This window comes from Rhinoderma darwinii, chromosome 2, assembly GCF_050947455.1.
Source record: "Rhinoderma darwinii isolate aRhiDar2 chromosome 2, aRhiDar2.hap1, whole genome shotgun sequence".
In the NCBI taxonomy this organism is placed as follows: domain Eukaryota; kingdom Metazoa; phylum Chordata; class Amphibia; order Anura; family Rhinodermatidae; genus Rhinoderma; species Rhinoderma darwinii.
In genome coordinates, this window is record NC_134688.1 from 43,273,169 (window position 1) to 43,289,967 (window position 16,799).

The 16,799-nt window shown below is 39.0% G+C and overlaps 1 protein-coding gene across 2 annotated transcripts in view; it reads left to right on the forward strand.

Annotated features, from left to right (window-relative positions):
• Nucleotides 1-16,799, forward strand: part of DDX10 (DEAD-box helicase 10) — a 243,339-nt gene that overhangs the window by 41,774 nt on the left and 184,766 nt on the right. For both annotated transcript variants that reach the window (XM_075851596.1, XM_075851597.1), the window contains exon 9: nt 13,247-13,331. In XM_075851596.1, the coding sequence (XP_075707711.1) occupies nt 13,247-13,331 (85 nt within the window). The remainder of the gene's footprint in view (nt 1-13,246; nt 13,332-16,799) is intronic.

Below are 16,799 nucleotides of genomic sequence, written 5' to 3' on the forward strand. Positions count from 1 at the left end.
TAATATGCTGTGTTATTATGAATATTGGGCGATGCGGGCGGCTGTATATAATATGCTGTGTTATTATGAATATTGGACGATGCGGGCGGCTGTATATAATATGCTGTGTTATTATGAATATTGGACGATGCGGGCGGCTGTATATAATATGCTGTGTTATTATGAATATTGGACGATGCGGGCGGCTGTATATAATATGTAGTGTTCTGAATATTGGACGATGCGGGCGACTGTATATAATATGTAGTGTTCTGAATATTGGACGATGCGGGCGGCTGTATATAATATGCTGTGTTATGAATATTGGACGATGCGGGTGACTGTATATAATATGCTGTGTTATTATGAATATTGGACAATGCGGGTGACTGTATATAATATGCTGTGTTATTATGAATATTGGACGATGCGGGCGGCTGTATATAATATGCTGTGTTATTATGAATATTGGACGATGCGGGCGGCTGTATATAATATGCTGTGTTATTATGAATATTGGACGATGCGGGCGGCTGTATATAATATGCTGTGTTATTATGAATATTGGACGATGCGGGCGGCTGTATATAATATGCTGTGTTATTATGAATATTGGACGATGCGGGCGGCTGTATATAATATGCTGTGTTATTATGAATATTGGACGATGCGGGTGACTGTATATAATATGTAGTGTTATTATGAATATTGGACGATGCGGGCGGCTGTATATAATATGCTGTGTTATTATGAATATTGGACGATGCGGGCGGCTGTATATAATATGCTGTGTTATTATGAATATTGGACGATGCGGGCGGCTGTATATAATATGCTGTGTTATGAATATTGTACAATGCGGGTGGCTGTATATAATATGCTGTGTTATTATGAATATTGGGCAATGCGGGCGGCTGTATATAATATGCTGTGTTATTATGAATATTGGACGATGCGGGTGACTGTATATAATATGCTGTTATTATGAATATTGGACGATGCGTGTGACTGTATATAATATGCTGTGTTATTATGAATATTGGACGATGCGTGTGACTGTATATAATATGCTGTGTTATTATGAATATTGGACGATGCGGGTGACTGTATATAATATGCTGTGTTATTATGAATATTGGACAATGCGGGCGGCTGTATATAATATGTAGTGTTATTATGAATATTGGACGATGCGGGTGGCTGTATATAATATGCTGTGTTATTATGAATATTGGACGATGCGGGCGGCTGTATATAATATGCTGTGTTATTATGAATATTGGACAATGCGGGCGGCTGTATATAATATGCTGTGTTATTATGAATATTGGATGATGCGGGTGACTGTATATAATATGCTGTGTTATTATGAATATTGGACGATGCGGGCGGCTGTATATAATATGCTGTGTTATTATGAATATTGGACGATGCGGGCGGCTGTTTATAATATGTAGTGTTCTGAATATTGGACGATGCGGGCGGCTGTATATAATATGCTGTGTTATTATGAATATTGTACAATGCGGGCGGCTGTATATAATATGCTGTGTTATTATGAATATTGGATGATGCGGGTGACTGTATATAATATGCTGTGTTATGAATATTGGACGATGCGGGTGACTGTATATAATATGCTGTGTTATTATGTTTATTGGACGATGCGGGTGACTGTATATAATATGCTGTGTTATTATGAATATTGGACGATGCGGGTGGCGGTATATAATATGCTGTGTTATTATGAATATTGGGCGATGCGGGCGGCTGTATATAATATGCTGTGTTATTATGAATATTGGACGATGCGGGCGGCTGTATATAATATGCTGTGTTATTATGAATATTGGACGATGCGGGCGGCTGTATATAATATGCTGTGTTATTATGAATATTGGACGATGCGGGTGGCTGTATATAATATGCTGTGTTATTATGAATATTGGACGATGCGGGTGGCTGTATATAATATGCTGTGTTATTATGAATATTGGACGATGCGGGCGGCTGTATATAATATGCTGTGTTATTATGAATATTGGACGATGCGGGTGACTGTATATAATATGCTGTGTTATTATGAATATTGGACGATGCGGGTGGCTGTATATAATATGCTGTGTTATTATGAATATTGGACGATGCGGGCGGCTGTATATAATATGTAGTGTTCTGAATATTGGACGATGCGGGTGACTGTATATAATATGCTGTGTTATTATGAATATTGGGCAATGCGGGCGGCTGTATATAATATGCTGTGTTATTATGAATATTGGACGATGCGGGCGGCTGTATATAATATGCTGTGTTATTATGAATATTGGACGATGCGGGCGGCTGTATATAATATGTAGTGTTCTGAATATTGGACGATGCGGGCGGCTGTATATAATATGCTGTGTTATTATGAATATTGGACGATGCGGGTGACTGTATATAATATGTAGTGTTCTGAATATTGGACGATGCGGGCGGCTGTATATAATATGCTGTGTTATTATGAATATTGGACGATGCGGGTGACTGTATATAATATGCTGTGTTATTATGAATATTGGACGATGCGGGTGACTGTATATAATATGCTGTGTTCTGAATATTGGACGATGCGGGTGGCTGTATATAATATGCTGTGTTATTATGAATATTGGACGATGCGGGTGACTGTATATAATATGCTGTGTTATTATGAATATTGGACGATGCGGGTGACTGTATATAATATGCTGTGTTCTGAATATTGGACGATGCGGGTGACTGTATATAATATGCTGTGTTCTGAATATTGGACGATGCGGGTGACTGTATATAATATGTAGTGTTATTATGAATATTGGACGATGCGGGCGGCTGTATATAATATGCTGTGTTATTATGAATATTGGACGATGCGGGCGGCTGTATATAATATGTAGTGTTCTGAATATTGGACGATGCGGGCGGCTGTATATAATATGCTGTGTTATTATGAATATTGGACGATGCGGGTGACTGTATATAATATGTAGTGTTCTGAATATTGGACGATGCGGGTGACTGTATATAATATGCTGTGTTATTATGAATATTGGACGATGCGGGCGGCTGTATATAATATGCTGTGTTATTATGAATATTGGACGATGCGGGCGGCTGTATATAATATGCTGTGTTATTATGAATATTGGACGATGCGGGTGACTGTATATAATATGCTGTGTTATTATGAATATTGGATGATGCGGGCGGCTGTATATAATATGCTGTGTTATGAATATTGGACGATGCGGGCGGCTGTATATAATATGCTGTGTTATTATGAATATTGGACGATGCGGGTGACTGTATATAATATGTAGTGTTATTATGAATATTGGACGATGCGTGTGACTGTATATAATATGCTGTGTTATTATGAATATTGGACGATGCGGGCGGCTGTATATAATATGCTGTGTTATGAATATTGGACGATGCGGGCGGCTGTATATAATATGCTGTGTTATTATGAATATTGGACGATGCGGGCGGCTGTATATAATATGCTGTGTTATTATGAATATTGGACGATGCGGGTGACTGTATATAATATGCTGTGTTATTATGAATATTGGGCAATGCGGGCGGCTGTATATAATATGCTGTGTTATTATGAATATTGGACGATGCGGGTGACTGTATATAATATGCTGTGTTATTATGAATATTGGGCAATGCGGGCGGCTGTATATAATATGCTGTGTTATGAATATTGGATGATGCGGGCGGCTGTATATAATATGCTGTGTTATGAATATTGGATGATGCGGGCGGCTGTATATAATATGTAGTGTTCTGAATATTGGACCAAGCGGGTGACTGTATATAATATGTAGTGTTCTGAATATTGGGCAATGCGGGTGGCTGTATATAATATACTGTTATTATGAATATTGGACGATGCGGGCGGCTGTATATAATATTTAGTGTTCTGAATATTGGATGATGCGGGTGGCTGTATATAATATGTAGTGTTCTGAATATTGGACGATGCGGGTGACTGTATATAATATGTAGTGTTCTGAATATTGGGCAATGCGGGCGGCTGTATATAATATGCTGTGTTATTATGAATATTGGACGATGCGGGCGGCTGTATATAATATGCTGTGTTATTATGAATATTGGATGATGCGGGTGGCTGTATATAATATGCTGTGTTATTATGAATATTGGATGATGCGGGCGGCTGTATATAATATGCTGTGTTATTATGAATATTGGATGATGCGGGTGACTGTATATAATATGCTGTGTTATGAATATTGGACGATGCGGGCGGCTGTATATAATATGCTGTGTTATGAATATTGGACGATGCGGGCGGCTGTATATAATATGTAGTGTTATTATGAATATTGTACAATGCGGGCGGCTGTATATAATATGCTGTGTTATTATGAATATTGGACGATGCGGGTGACTGTATATAATATGCTGTGTTATGAATATTGTACAATGCGGGCGGCTGTATATAATATGCTGTGTTATTATGAATATTGGACGATGCGGGCGGCTGTATATAATATGCTGTGTTATGAATATTGTACAATGCGGGCGGCTGTATATAATATGCTGTGTTATTATGAATATTGGGCGATGCGGGCGGCTGTATATAATATGCTGTGTTATTATGAATATTGGATGATGCGGGCGGCTGTATATAATATGCTGTGTTATTATGAATATTGGATGATGCGGGCGGCTGTATATAATATGTAGTGTTCTGAATATTGGACGATGCGGGCGGCTGTATATAATATGCTGTGTTATTATGAATATTGGACGATGCGGGCGGCTGTATATAATATGTAGTGTTCTGAATATTGGACGATGCGGGCGGCTGTATATAATATGCTGTGTTCTGAATATTGGACGATGCGGGCGGCTGTATATAATATGCTGTGTTATTATGAATATTGGACGATGCGGGCGGCTGTATATAATATGTAGTGTTCTGAATATTGGACGATGCGTGTGACTGTATATAATATGCTGTGTTATTATGAATATTGGACGATGCGGGTGGCTGTATATAATATGCTGTGTTATTATGAATATTGGACGATGCGGGTGACTGTATATAATATGCTGTGTTATTATGAATATTGGACGATGCGGGCGGCTGTATATAATATGCTGTGTTATTATGAATATTGGACGATGCGGGCGGCTGTATATAATATGCTGTGTTATTATGAATATTGGACGATGCGGGTGACTGTATATAATATGTAGTGTTCTGAATATTGGATGATGCGGGTGACTGTATATAATATGCTGTGTTATTATGAATATTGGACGATGCGTGTGACTGTATATAATATGCTGTGTTATTATGAATATTGGACGATGCGGGTGACTGTATATAATATGTAGTGTTCTGAATATTGGACGATGCGGGTGGCTGTATATAATATGCTGTGTTATTATGAATATTGGACGATGCGTGTGACTGTATATAATATGTAGTGTTCTGAATATTGGACGATGCGGGTGACTGTATATAATATGCTGTGTTATTATGAATATTGGACGATGCGGGTGACTGTATATAATATGTAGTGTTCTGAATATTGGACGATGCGGGCGGCTGTATATAATATGCTGTGTTATTATGAATATTGGACGATGCGGGCGGCTGTATATAATATGCTGTGTTATTATTAATATTGGACGATGCGGGCGGCTGTATATAATATGTAGTGTTCTGAATATTGGACGATGCGGGCGGCTGTATATAATATGTAGTGTTCTGAATATTGTACAATGCGGGCGGCTGTATATAATATGCTGTGTTATTATGAATATTGGACGATGCGGGCGGCTGTATATAATATGCTGTGTTATTATGAATATTGGACGATGCGGGTGACTGTATATAATATGTAGTGTTCTGAATATTGTACAATGCGGGCGGCTGTATATAATATGCTGTGTTATTATGAATATTGGACGATGCGGGCGGCTGTATATAATATGCTGTGTTATTATGAATATTGGACGATGCGGGCGGCTGTATATAATATGCTGTGTTATTATGAATATTGGACGATGCGGGTGACTGTATATAATATGCTGTGTTATTATGAATATTGGACGATGCGGGTGGCTGTATATAATATGCTGTGTTCTGAATATTGGACGATGCGGGCGGCTGTATATAATATGCTGTGTTATTATGAATATTGGACGATGCGGGTGACTGTATATAATATGTAGTGTTCTGAATATTGGACGATGCGGGTGGCTGTATATAATATGCTGTGTTATTATGAATATTGGACGATGCGGGCGGCTGTATATAATATGCTGTGTTATTATGAATATTGGACGATGCGGGCGGCTGTATATAATATGCTGTGTTATTATGAATATTGGACGATGCGGGCGGCTGTATATAATATGCTGTGTTATTATGAATATTGGACGATGCGGGTGACTGTATATAATATGTAGTGTTCTGAATATTGGACGATGCGGGCGGCTGTATATAATATGCTGTGTTATTATGAATATTTGACGATGCGGGTGACTGTATATAATATGCTGTGTTATTATGAATATTGGACGATGCGGGTGACTGTATATAATATGTAGTGTTCTGAATATTGGACGATGCGGGCGGCTGTATATAATATGCTGTGTTATTATGAATATTGGACGATGCGGGTGACTGTATATAATATGCTGTGTTATTATGAATATTGGACGATGCGGGTGACTGTATATAATATGTAGTGTTCTGAATATTGGACGATGCGGGCGGCTGTATATAATATGCTGTGTTATTATGAATATTGGACGATGCGGGCGGCTGTATATAATATGCTGTGTTCTGAATATTGGACGATGCGGGTGGCTGTATATAATATGCTGTGTTATTATGAATATTGGACGATGCGGGCGGCTGTATATAATATGCTGTGTTATTATGAATATTGGACGATGCGGGCGGCTGTATATAATATGCTGTGTTATTATGAATATTGGACGATGCGGGCGGCTGTATATAATATGCTGTGTTATTATGAATATTGGACGATGCGGGCGGCTGTATATAATATGCTGTGTTATTATGAATATTGGACGATGCGGGTGACTGTATATAATATGCTGTGTTATTATGAATATTGGACGATGCGGGTGACTGTATATAATATGCTGTGTTATTATGAATATTGGGCGATGCGGGCGGCTGTATATAATATGCTGTGTTATTATGAATATTGGATGATGCGGGTGGCTGTTTATAATATGTAGTGTTATGAATATTGGACAATGCGGGTGGCTGTATATAATATGTAGTGTTCTGAATATTGGACGATGCGGGCGGCTGTATATAATATGCTGTGTTATTATGAATATTGGACGATGCGGGCGGCTGTATATAATATGCTGTGTTATTATGAATATTGGACGATGCGGGCGGCTGTATATAATATGTAGTGTTCTGAATATTGGACGATGCGGGCGGCTGTATATAATATGCTGTTTTATTAATATTGGACGATGCGGGCGGCTGTATATAATATGCTGTGTTATTAATATTGGACGATGTGGGCGGCTATATAATATGCTGTGTTATTATGAATATTGGACGATGCGGGCGGCTGTATATAATATGTAGTGTTCTGAATATTGGACGATGCGGGCGGCTGTATATAATATGTAGTGTTCTGAATATTGGATGATGCGGGCGGCTGTATATAATATGTAGTGTTCTGAATATTGGACGATGCGGGTGACTGTATATAATATGTAGTGTTCTGAATATTGGACGATGCGGGTGGCTGTATATAATATGCTGTGTTATTATGAATATTGGACGATGCGGGCGGCTGTATATAATATGCTGTGTTATTATGAATATTGGACGATGCGGGCGGCTGTATATAATATGCTGTGTTATTATGAATATTGGACGATGCGGGTGACTATATAATATGCTGTGTTATTATGAATATTGGATGATGCGGGTGGCTGTTTATAATATGTAGTGTTATGAATATTGGACAATGCGGGCGGCTGTATATAATATGTAGTGTTCTGAATATTGGACGATGCGGGCGGCTGTATATAATATGCTGTGTTATTATGAATATTGGACGATGCGGGCGGCTGTATATAATATGCTGTGTTATTATGAATATTGGACGATGCGGGCGGCTGTATATAATATGTAGTGTTCTGAATATTGGACGATGCGGGCGGCTGTATATAATATGCTGTGTTATTAATATTGGACGATGCGGGCGGCTGTATATAATATGCTGTGTTATTAATATTGGACGATGTGGGCGGCTATATAATATGCTGTGTTCTGAATATTGGACGATGCGGGCGGCTGTATATAATATGTAGTGTTCTGAATATTGGATGATGCGGGCGGCTGTATATAATATGTAGTGTTCTGAATATTGGACGATGCGGGTGACTGTATATAATATGCTGTGTTATTATGAATATTGGACGATGCGGGCGGCTGTATATAATATGCTGTGTTCTGAATATTGGACGATGCGGGCGGCTGTATATAATATGCTGTGTTCTGAATATTGGACGATGCGGGCGGCTGTATATAATATGCTGTGTTATTATGAATATTGGACGATGCGGGCGGCTGTATATAATATGCTGTGTTATTATGAATATTGGACGATGCGGGTGACTGTATATAATATGCTGTGTTATTATGAATATTGGACGATGCGGGTGACTGTATATAATATGCTGTGTTATTATGAATATTGGACGATGCGGGCGGCTGTTTATAATATGTAGTGTTCTGAATATTGGACGATGCGGGCGGCTGTATATAATATGCTGTGTTATTATGAATATTGGACGATGCGGGCGGCTGTATATAATATGCTGTGTTATTATGAATATTGGATGATGCGGGTGGCTGTTTATAATATGTAGTGTTATGAATATTGGACGATGCGGGTGACTGTATATAATATGCTGTGTTATTATGAATATTGGATGATGCGGGTGGCTGTTTATAATATGTAGTGTTATGAATATTGGACGATGCGGGTGACTGTATATAATATGTAGTGTTATGAATATTGGACGATGCGGGCGGCTGTATATAATATGCTGTGTTATTATGAATATTGGACGATGCGGGTGACTGTATATAATATGCTGTGTTATTATGAATATTGGACGATGCGGGCGGCTGTATATAATATGCTGTGTTATTATGAATATTGGACGATGCGGGCGGCTGTATATAATATGCTGTGTTATTATGAATATTGGACGATGCGGGCGGCTGTATATAATATGCTGTGTTATTATGAATATTGGACGATGCGGGCGGCTGTATATAATATGCTGTGTTATTATGAATATTGGATGATGTGGGCGGCTGTATATAATATGTAGTGTTCTGAATATTGGACGATGCGGGTGGCTGTATATAATATGCTGTGTTATTATGAATATTGGACGATGCGTGTGACTGTATATAATATGCTGTGTTATTATGAATATTGGACGATGCGGGTGACTGTATATAATATGTAGTGTTCTGAATATTGGACGATGCGGGCGGCTGTATATAATATGCTGTGTTATTATGAATATTGGACGATGCGGGCGGCTGTATATAATATGCTGTGTTATTATTAATATTGGACGATGCGGGCGGCTGTATATAATATGTAGTGTTCTGAATATTGGACGATGCGGGCGGCTGTATATAATATGTAGTGTTCTGAATATTGTACAATGCGGGCGGCTGTATATAATATGCTGTGTTATTATGAATATTGGACGATGCGGGTGACTGTATATAATATGTAGTGTTCTGAATATTGTACAATGCGGGCGGCTGTATATAATATGCTGTGTTATTATGAATATTGGACGATGCGGGCGGCTGTATATAATATGCTGTGTTATTATGAATATTGGACGATGCGGGCGGCTGTATATAATATGCTGTGTTATTATGAATATTGGACGATGCGGGTGACTGTATATAATATGCTGTGTTATTATGAATATTGGACGATGCGGGTGGCTGTATATAATATGCTGTGTTCTGAATATTGGACGATGCGGGTGGCTGTATATAATATGCTGTGTTATTATGAATATTGGACGATGCGGGCGGCTGTATATAATATGCTGTGTTATTATGAATATTGGACGATGCGGGCGGCTGTATATAATATGTAGTGTTCTGAATATTGGACGATGCGGGCGGCTGTATATAATATGCTGTGTTATTATGAATATTTGACGATGCGGGTGACTGTATATAATATGCTGTGTTATTATGAATATTGGACGATGCGGGTGACTGTATATAATATGTAGTGTTCTGAATATTGGACGATGCGGGCGGCTGTATATAATATGCTGTGTTATTATGAATATTTGACGATGCGGGTGACTGTATATAATATGCTGTGTTATTATGAATATTGGACGATGCGGGTGACTGTATATAATATGTAGTGTTCTGAATATTGGACGATGCGGGCGGCTGTATATAATATGCTGTGTTATTATGAATATTGGACGATGCGGGTGACTGTATATAATATGTAGTGTTCTGAATATTGGACGATGCGGGTGGCTGTATATAATATGCTGTGTTATTATGAATATTGGACGATGCGGGCGGCTGTATATAATATGCTGTGTTATTATGAATATTGGACGATGCGGGCGGCTGTATATAATATGCTGTGTTATTATGAATATTGGACGATGCGGGCGGCTGTATATAATATGCTGTGTTATTATGAATATTGGACGATGCGGGCGGCTGTATATAATATGCTGTGTTATTATGAATATTGGACGATGCGGGCGGCTGTATATAATATGCTGTGTTATTATGAATATTGGACGATGCGGGTGACTGTATATAATATGCTGTGTTATTATGAATATTGGACGATGCGGGTGACTGTATATAATATGCTGTGTTATTATGAATATTGGGCGATGCGGGCGGCTGTATATAATATGCTGTGTTATTATGAATATTGGATGATGCGGGTGGCTGTTTATAATATGTAGTGTTATGAATATTGGACAATGCGGGTGGCTGTATATAATATGTAGTGTTCTGAATATTGGACGATGCGGGCGGCTGTATATAATATGCTGTGTTATTATGAATATTGGACGATGCGGGCGGCTGTATATAATATGCTGTGTTATTATGAATATTGGACGATGCGGGCGGCTGTATATAATATGTAGTGTTCTGAATATTGGACGATGCGGGCGGCTGTATATAATATGCTGTGTTATTAATATTGGACGATGCGGGCGGCTGTATATAATATGCTGTGTTATTAATATTGGACGATGTGGGCGGCTATATAATATGCTGTGTTATTATGAATATTGGACGATGCGGGCGGCTGTATATAATATGTAGTGTTCTGAATATTGGACGATGCGGGCGGCTGTATATAATATGTAGTGTTCTGAATATTGGATGATGCGGGCGGCTGTATATAATATGTAGTGTTCTGAATATTGGACGATGCGGGTGACTGTATATAATATGTAGTGTTCTGAATATTGGACGATGCGGGTGGCTGTATATAATATGCTGTGTTATTATGAATATTGGACGATGCGGGCGGCTGTATATAATATGCTGTGTTATTATGAATATTGGACGATGCGGGCGGCTGTATATAATATGCTGTGTTATTATGAATATTGGACGATGCGGGTGACTATATAATATGCTGTGTTATTATGAATATTGGATGATGCGGGTGGCTGTTTATAATATGTAGTGTTATGAATATTGGACAATGCGGGCGGCTGTATATAATATGTAGTGTTCTGAATATTGGACGATGCGGGCGGCTGTATATAATATGCTGTGTTATTATGAATATTGGATGATGCGGGTGACTGTATATAATATGTAGTGTTCTGAATATTGGACGATGCGGGCGGCTGTATATAATATGTAGTGTTCTGAATATTGGATGATGCGGGCGGCTGTATATAATATGTAGTGTTCTGAATATTGGACGATGCGGGTGACTGTATATAATATGCTGTGTTATTATGAATATTGGACGATGCGGGCGGCTGTATATAATATGCTGTGTTCTGAATATTGGACGATGCGGGCGGCTGTATATAATATGCTGTGTTATTATGAATATTGGACGATGCGGGCGGCTGTATATAATATGCTGTGTTATTATGAATATTGGACGATGCGGGTGACTGTATATAATATGCTGTGTTATTATGAATATTGGACGATGCGGGTGACTGTATATAATATGCTGTGTTATTATGAATATTGGACGATGCGGGCGGCTGTTTATAATATGTAGTGTTCTGAATATTGGACGATGCGGGCGGCTGTATATAATATGCTGTGTTATTATGAATATTGGACGATGCGGGCGGCTGTATATAATATGCTGTGTTATTATGAATATTGGATGATGCGGGTGGCTGTTTATAATATGTAGTGTTATGAATATTGGACGATGCGGGTGACTGTATATAATATGTAGTGTTATGAATATTGGACGATGCGGGCGGCTGTATATAATATGCTGTGTTATTATGAATATTGGACGATGCGGGTGACTGTATATAATATGCTGTGTTATTATGAATATTGGACGATGCGGGCGGCTGTATATAATATGCTGTGTTATTATGAATATTGGACGATGCGGGCGGCTGTATATAATATGCTGTGTTATTATGAATATTGGATGATGTGGGCGGCTGTATATAATATGTAGTGTTCTGAATATTGGACGATGCGGGTGACTGTATATAATATGCTGTGTTATTATGAATATTGGACGATGCGTGTGACTGTATATAATATGCTGTGTTATTATGAATATTGGACGATGCGGGTGGCTGTATATAATATGCTGTGTTATTATGAATATTGGACGATGCGGGCGGCTGTATATAATATGTAGTGTTATGAATATTGTACAATGCGGGCGGCTGTATATAATATGCTGTGTTATTATGAATATTGGACGATGCGGGTGACTGTATATAATATGCTGTGTTATGAATATTGGACGATGCGGGCGGCTGTATATAATGTGTCATCGTGAATATTGCCGGGATTGTCTGCTGCCTTGATATTACTAACCATGTTAATATAGACTCTGCAAGCAGAATTGCTGTCTTAGTAATATTACATTGTATTATGCCGCGAGACCATGAATCTTTGTCATACTTTTTATATATTTTTTTTTAGATTTCCCAGCAGTGAACTGGGTTCTGCAACTGGACTGCCCTGAGGACGCCAATACCTATATACACAGAGTTGGGAGAACGGCCAGGTAGGTCTTACTGCTATTTTTCTTTCTAGTTTTATGTAAATAAAGTTTTGGTGCAACAAAATGATTATAGCCATTAAACTAACATTGAAATGGTTAAACTGTGTCCAGTCCTGAAGATTCAGGTTTTTATCCAGAGCTGCATTCACAATTCTGCTGGCTTCAGAGCAAAATTTCTCCAAGCATTCCTTACAGGCTGAATGTCTGCCCAGAGTTAGGTCTGGTGATTAGCGTTCTACACTGGGTTCCAAATTATTATGCAAATGTTATTTTTCGCTGATTTTCCTAAATAGTCGATGCAAATGACAGTCAGTATAATCTTCAAGCCATCAACCGTTGGAGTATAATGCAAATTTTATTGAACAAATCTCCTAATGATAACAGATTTGTTTTTAGAAGTAAAAAACTCAAAATGCACTGTGTCACATTATTATGCACAACAGAGATCAAAACATTTTAAAGGTTGTAAAGAAAACTAAAATGGTAATTTGTTGAATTTGCAGCATCAGGAGGTCATATTTACAGAAATCAAAAGCTCTTTCAATCAGAAAAAACTTACATGTTACAAGTTACATGTTAACATAGGACCCCTTCTTTGATATCACCTTCACAATTCTTGCATCCATTGAATTTGTGAGTATTTGGACAGTTTCTGCTTGAATATCTTTGCAGGATGTCAGAATAGCCTCCCAGAGCTTCTGTTTTGATGTGAACTGCCTCCCACCCTCATAGATATTTTGCTTGAGGATGCTCCAAAGGTTCTCAATAGGGTTGAGGTCAGGGGAACATGGGGGACACACCATGAGTTTTTCTCTCCTTTTATGCCCATAGCAGCCAATGACAGAGGTATTCTTTGCAGCATGAGATGGTGCATTGTCATGCATGAAGATAATTTTGCTACGGAAGGCACGGTTCTTCTTTTTGTACCACGGAAGAAAGTGGTCAGTCATAAACTCTACGTACTTTGCAGAGGTCATTTTCACACCGTCAGGGACCCTAAAGGGGCCTACCAGCTCTCTCCCCATGATTCCAGCCCAAAACATGACTCCGCCACCTCCTTGCTGACGTCGCAGCCTTGTTGGGACATGGTGGCCATTCACCAACCATCCACTACTCCATCCATCTGGACCATCCAGGGTTGCACGGCACTAATCAGTGAACAACACGGTTTGAAAATTAGTCTTCATGTATTTCTGAGCCCACTGCAACCGTTTCTGCTTGTGAGCATTGTTTAGGGATGGCCAAATAATAGCTTTATGCACACTTGCAAACCTCTGGAGGATCCTACACCTTGAGGTTCGCGGGACTCCAGAGGCACCAGCGGCTTCAAATACCTGTTTGCTGCTTTGCAATGGCATTTTAGCAGCTGCTCTCCTAATCCTATTAATTTGTCTGGCAGAAACCTTCCTCATTATGCCTTTATCTGAACGAACCCGTCTGTACTCTGAATCAGCCACAAATCTTTTCACAGTACGACGATCACGCTTAAGTTTTCTTGAAATATCCAATGTTTTCATACCTTGTCGAAGGTATTGCACTATTTCACGCTTTTCGGCAGCAGAGAGATCCTTTTTCTTTCCCATATTGCTTGAAACCCGTGGCCTGCTTAATAATGTGGAACGTCCTTCTTAAGTAGTTTTCCTTTGATTGGGCACACCTGGCAAACTAATTATCACAGGTGTCCGAGATTGATTACAATGATCCAAAGAGCCCTAAGACACAATGCCATCCATGAGTTTCATTGAAAAACTAATAATTAAATGTTTGACACTTAAATCCAATGTGCATAATAATTTGGAACACGGTGTAGAAAGTAAAGTCTTTACACCTGGCAATGTACAGTAATAGGGGTATTGACCGTTTTTCCCTACAACACTGAGTTGCCTGAGTGAGGCTTAACTGTTAGCTTGTCGACGTTTTTTATTAAAGAGGTTATTTGGATAAACCATTAATATTAAATTGGCGGCTGTGAAAGGTATTGCACCACTGTCCTATGTACTTTCAAAGCCGCTACAAATTAAACTCATCTAAACAATAATAATGCTGCGGCGCTCCTGCGAGTACTGCGGCCCCTTCAAATGGCTGATTGGCAGTGGTGCCATAAGTTGGACCGCCACTGATTTAATATTGATGGCCTATCTTAAAGAGGCTCTGTCGCCACATTATAAGTGCCCTATCTCCTACATAAGGAGATGGGGGCTGTAATGTAGGTGACAGCAGTGCTTTTTATTTAAATAAACGATCTATTTTTACCACTTTATTAGCGTTTTTAGATTTATGCTAATGAGTTGCTTAATGCCCAAGTGGGCGTATTTTTACTTTAGGCCAAGTGGGCGTTGTACAGGGGAGTGTATGACACTGACCAATCAGCATCATGCACTCGTCCATTCATTTACTCAGCGCATAGGGATCCTGTTAGATCCTTAGGTGCTGTCTTATACTAACACATTAACAATATTGAAGGGTCTAAACAGTGAATAGACATTCCACGGGATGTCTATTCACAATCTCTGCACTTCGTTACTGTCTGTGGTATTTACAGTAGACAGGTTACGAGATCACGCCTCCTCTGCTGTAACTACCATAAAAACGGTAACGAAGTGCAGAGATTGTGAATAGACATCCCGTGGAACGTCTAAACACTTCAGTATTGTTAATGTGTTAGTATAAGACTGCACAAAAGGATCTAGTAGGATCCCTATGTGCTGACTAAATGATTGGAGAGGAGTGCATGATGCTGATTGGTCACTGAATTGGTCAGCGTCATACACTCCCCTGTACAACGCCCAATTGGTCTAAAGAGAAAATACGCCCACTTGGGCATTAAGCAACTCATTAGCATAAATCTAAAAACGCTAATAAAGTGGTAAAAATAGATAGTTTTTTTTAAATACAAAGCATTGCTGTCACCTACATTATAGCGCCGATCTCCTTATATAGGAGACAGGGCACTTATAATGTGGTGACAGAGCCTCTTTAAGTATAGGCCATCAATTTAAAAAAAAACCTGATAACCCCTTTAACCACGAGCACAATTGCGAATTCAGCTGTGGACTATAATACAGGCATTCAGGAGAAGTATAAGAGAAGTAATGCCATGTACTTGAGAGGCGGTTAAATATTTTATGCAAGTATTTATGTACAAGGTGTACGGCCGGCTCCCGTGGACCTCCCGCAATCACGTACTGTGCACAGACGAGTGCACTGAGTTTTTAATGAGCCCGCACTGCAAATGCAATCTGTAAAATGACGTCCTATTTTTTTTGTGGTTCGGGCTCCGGGCAGTGCACGGACCAGGGAAACCACGGTTGTGTGCATTGGCCCGTAGGATATAATGTGCCCTGTACTATCCACAATTGCAGCTCTGCAATTGTGGATAGTATGCGGACTCAAATGCACGGTCGTGTGCTTGGGGACTTAATCTGCAAAATATATGGTGTGTGTGTGTGTGTGTGTATGTGTATGTGTATA